We start from the raw sequence: 5534 nt of genomic DNA, 5'->3' as shown, positions 1-5534 counted from the left end.
TGCTGTTACATTACATTATTTTGGAAACATTGCTGCAATATTATTATTGTTTTATTGCAATTGCAGTGTTTTTATAATATTGTTGTTACATTACATTGCAATTTGCAATGATGTAACATTATAGCAACATAACCGGAATGTTCTGTGCTGTATGGGTTTAGAGAAAACATATTAGTTTTAATATAAGAATTCATGAATAATTCCACATCCATGAATACTTAATGTTGTTATGTTACCTCCGCTTGTGAAAAGACCTGTTTGAAGCCATGGATGAAATACGCTGTATATAAGACTTTTTTCAATATGTTTCGTGCTGCCCAATATAGCCTAAACAAAGAAAAAATGATCTTCAAATATTATTTTTAGTATAAAACTTTTTTGTCTTTGAGTACTTCTTAGGTGCGATTATTTGGTACTATAAACACAGGGTGTCTCAGATATTTTGCTGACCATTCTGAAATGTAAAGATAGAGTCAATCTAACCAGAAAAGTAATTTGCCATTTTGAAAAATGTGCAATATTTATTGAGTAATTAATTAATTAATGAAAGTCAATAAGCGCGTGGAAAGTAAAGATTCAAATTTTATAGGCATGTGTGACTTTTAGTTTAAAATGGCTTACTTCATGTCTACTAACAGCAAGAAGCAAAACAAAAACATTTTACAAACCAACTAAAAAAATAGGACAGGTTCTTAACAATCTAAAAGATAAAAGACTGTCTTTAGTCACACGGAAGTGCACAAGTTACCTTGTTCATGTGGTATAATATACATAGGAGAAACTGGTAGAGTGATAAGCACACGACTAAAAGAACATCAGTCAGCAGTACATCTAAAACACTACTCACAATCGGCATTAACACCAATTGGAAACTGGTCACAAAATTATGTTTGACCAAAGCCACACACACACACACACACAAGTACTAAAAAAACTGCAGCTTACTTCCCTAGAAATTATATGGAATTCTTGGAAATATGATGAGACAATGAGGCAATCCATCCTGCCGTAACATTTTCTTTTTTTCTGCTACATTACTTTATCCTTACTATTACACTCTTTCTACTACACCTCTTTCCCTATAATCTAGCGCTATAAAAAAGGAACATCAAGTCTCTTTGACCAAGAGCATTTAGGTTGCTCTTGAAACCCTGATGAAGTAAGCTGAAATGTTCCCGAAACATTGGTATAAAAATGGCGCTAATGCGGTACAAACCTGAAAAACATTTTCGAATATTAATACAACACATTGCGAAAGCATCAAATATCAAGTGATTTTTATGTTAGGAGTGACTCAATCTATCTTTGCACTTCGTCTTGGTCACAATTTTTCAGACATCCTGTATATATTATATATATGTAGTATGTATAATATAATATTTAAATAGTGTGTATATATTAATATATATATATATACACATTATATAAATTTGCGTAGTGTATATAATGCTACAAAAAATTCTTTTTCTCTGTATTGTAAACTACAATCATTATTTCTTTAAAAAATCTGTTTTACAGAAGAAGTGATACCAAAAAGTAACACTAAATAAACTTTTGTTTGTTTGATAATTATAATATACTACAAAATATCTACAAAATCTCTTCTACAAAAGAAGTGATATATAACTACTACAAATTTATTTACAAAATCTATTTTACAAAAGACGTGATATATATTATAATAATAATAAAGTAGTAATGCCAATTGAAAAACTTTATATATAATTATAAGATATTTGTGTAAAAAATCAGAAATTTATGTAGACTTTATAGATTACGTTTATATCCGTTATATATACTCAGATATAAAACGTGAATTCGAAGGTGTTATAGATAACAAAACGATTTGTTAGTAAAACTAACAAGTAACCTATTAAAACTGTATTTTTTGTAATTATTTACAAAAACATTTATTAGAACACAAAAGTGTAATAAAAGAAAAATGGTTTTTTAATAAAAAATATTTAATGCATAACAACTTGGCACGGCTGTAAAAGAAGGCCGACTTCCGAGCTATTTTAAATAATTCACATATATATTATAATACGTTGGTTAAATATTAGAAGTATAATTTTTATATATTAGAATTATAATTTTATTATAAAATTATGATAAAATTAAAATTGTTATTGATAATTTTTGAGTACTTATCATGTCACTTTATGCACGTGTCTGATAAATATATTTTAGTTCACTATTTGAGGTGCAGCCGCACCAAAATTATAAAAACCAAATTTTATAGAAAAATAATTTTTTGTAGTATTAAATAAATTTTTAATTTATTACTTTTCAATTTTTTACTTTATAAAGTTAAAGTATATAGTTCGTAGTTATTTTGTGCTAAGTTTAAAAACAGGTGATTAAAAATAGGTATATCGGAGGTGTTGCCGGTGCGAATAACGTGAACTACTACCCGTGTCTCGTGATTCTCTCTTTCTCTCTTTAACTCACACTTTCTGTCTTTCTATTTTTTTCTTCTGTCAACGCGCTTGTATATGTATGCCATCTTGTAGCAGGCATACGAACATGCACATCACACGACGATGATGAAAAAACTGAATTCTGTGAATTTCTCAATCAAAAACTTTATCGTCGCATATCTTCGAAAATCAGAAACAAACAGAACAAATATAAGAATACTTTTTTTTTTAAATGTCTTATTCTGAATCGATTAAGACCAAAACGAAATTGATCGGTTCAGTCGTTACTTAAATATTGCCTTGAGAAAATCTCCCCATTTCTAAATTGCATGAATCTTGCGTATAAGAGGCACAGTATGCTCGTGCAGAGCGACACTTTGTTGCGCGTGAACTTGGCGCGAAGCACTACCGTGCCTCTTGATACAGAATGTTTCAGCGAATTTGTATGCTCAAAAATCGTTATATCTTTTGAATAACTGATCAGATTGTCACCAACCTTTGCAGAAAAAATTATTCTTGAGATGACATTTTTTTCGGTAATTAAGCAGATTAGGGGAGCTATCTCCGATGTGAATAATTTTTACATATGTTGTCAAAGTCATTGTCCTGAGTGATAATGTAAAGCAGTGCTCGGCAACTGGCGGCCCAGTAGCCACGCTTGGCTATTGCGTTTATTCCACTTTCTTCATTCGTAGCGGAGAGGCTTTCTTCGCTCTCGCTTAAGGACGTTCTCCGAATTATTGATTTTTCTAAAATTTTCTTTAAATTTGCGATATACATAGTTTATGATCTTATTTATACGTAGCGTTTTTGGATAATAGAGGTAGCAATGTTAAATTTCAAAATATGGAAGATTTAAGTTTCAATTTTTAACATGGATTTCCTATACTGAGTCTTTGTAAAGTGGGGTTTTTTAAAGTTACTGACGACAATTTTTGTAGAATTTTTTTAAAAAACAAGTATGTGGTAGCGGAGAGTGTCTTAATTAAAATACGATTTTGAATAATATAGCAAGCAACCCTTGTTTTCAAACTGTAGCTTTTTTTTTGTTTTGTTTTTTGGTATTGTTTTTTGTTTTGTTAGATTTATGTGTGCTGTATACTGCAGCTATTTTTGAACTTCTGCGCAGAGTAAGCGAGTCTTAGCAGTGCTGAATAGCTCAACTTAACTTTGTTACAGCAGTACAAACTTACTCATGAGAAGCAGGGACTTATACCGGTATGCAAAATACCGGTATTTTACCGATATTTTTGGGTAATACTATGAAAACCCTTATGCAAACCGAAATGCAGAAATACCGGTATGACATCATACCGGTATACGATAATACCGGTATATTTACCCATATTTACCTATATTTACCGATAATTTTTTCGTGATTTTTTAAAAGTAATATCTTAAAACTATAAGTGTTGTCATTATGTTGATAACACTTTTTAATAATATAATGTTTATAAAAAACTGCCGCACAGAAACTTAATGTTATTTAAATTATTATTCTTTTTTTATATAATTAAGAACAGTAACAATAATTAATATAATTAAGAACAGTAACAAAATACACATAGACATATTTATCAATATCCAAATTTGTTAAAAATTTCACTTTACATTAGTCATGCTACGTAATAAAAGAAAGCATGAATAAACAGCTGCTTCAATTGGTTTATAAAAAAAGCGTCTTTATATTTTGTCGGTCTATAAGTCCAATAAGCGGTAGAAAGATTAATTATGCAACAAAAATTGCTTTAATTAACTTATCTAATTTTTAAGAATACCATTAGTAGGAATACCGAAATAATACCGGTATTTTATTACGGTTTTCGGTACATATCGGTTTCAGTACTATAACGGTAACGGTATACAATCTCTAGTATAATACCGGTATTGAAATCATACCGGTAATAAGTCCCTGATGAGAAGAGATATTTTAGGTTGCTAACCACAGAATTTAGGTTGCTAACCACTGTAGTCAGAGAACGTCCTTAAAGCGCTGGCGGGGCGCCGTACACCGTAGGAGGCTAGTGGTGGTAATGTCGATCCGTGCAGCTACGTTTCGATCGTCTTTGTCAATACTGCTCGAGACATAACGTGATACAGTTCTGTCTACGCATTGCTATACGGCAGCTATCACATAGCTTTGAACTTTTCAGTATGCAGCGGCGAAAAATCGATAAAGAAAATAGACAATTCCAAGATAATTGGAAGTATAAATATTTATTTATACCTAATAATTCAAATAAAAAAAAAATTATTAAAAAAAATTTATATCCAAATATAAGAAAATTTGCGTTACAGATTCGTTCCATGTTTGCTAGTACTTACTTATACGAAAAACCATTTTCCGCGATAAAAAATATTAAAAACAGCAATCGATCTTCAATAACTGACGAGACATTGTCAAACTTATTACGCTTAACTACAACGAAATTTTCTGTTGATATTTCATAACTTGTTGATGCAAGTGTTTGACCGCAAACTTCTCATTAAGAAATTTATAATATTAATATTTTTCTACAACAGAAACAAAGTTAACGATAGTACGCGATGTCACGCACATACTTATAAATTTGCAATTTATTAAAAGATATAAAATTACTGTCTGGATATAATATTACAAATATAACTGCATATAACATATTTACGTCATTTACGTATTACACGCGTAAAATGCTATTTGTGACAATTTCTCATTCACATAACCCATTTATATTATTTTATTTATTTATTGAAAGGCTCACGTTTGATGACGGCACGCTGATACTGGCGTTATTGATACATAAACACTACACACAAATGAGACGGAGCGGAGCGTACGTGTGTATGTACAGTACGGAGCACCATATCGTGCGCCGTGAGGAGAAGTAGTTCTCCTCCGGCCGCCTCCTACTATCACGCGCCAGCGGCCTGAGATGTAGTCCATATATCGGCACGGTTACCGATAATACCGACAGGCATATGTTATCATAAAACTATCGTGAACATTGAAAAGAGTAACTCTGCATTAAAAGTAACTTCAATAATTTATATCAAATATTTATTTATTTANTTATTACGTGATATAAGAAACTTACTTACGGTAAGTGTAAGAAAGTAAAATATATTTAAGTAAGA

General features: G+C 30.7%; 1 protein-coding gene across 1 annotated transcript in view; it reads right to left on the bottom strand.

The window, feature by feature from the left end:
• LOC109862624 (cytochrome P450 4C1-like) overlaps nt 1-5534 on the bottom strand; it is a 15187-nt gene that overhangs the window by 8185 nt on the left and 1468 nt on the right. Inside the window, exon 3 of the mRNA XM_020442715.1 lies at nt 237-327. Within this exon, the coding sequence (XP_020298304.1) occupies nt 237-327 (91 nt within the window). The remainder of the gene's footprint in view (nt 1-236; nt 328-5534) is intronic.

This window comes from Pseudomyrmex gracilis, unplaced genomic scaffold (assembly GCF_002006095.1).
Source record: "Pseudomyrmex gracilis isolate BER0280 unplaced genomic scaffold, ASM200609v1 scaffold_2088, whole genome shotgun sequence".
NCBI lineage: Eukaryota > Metazoa > Arthropoda > Insecta > Hymenoptera > Formicidae > Pseudomyrmex > Pseudomyrmex gracilis.
The sequence above is the reverse complement of the archived record's forward strand: the minus strand, read 5'-3'. Positions and strand labels throughout refer to the sequence as shown.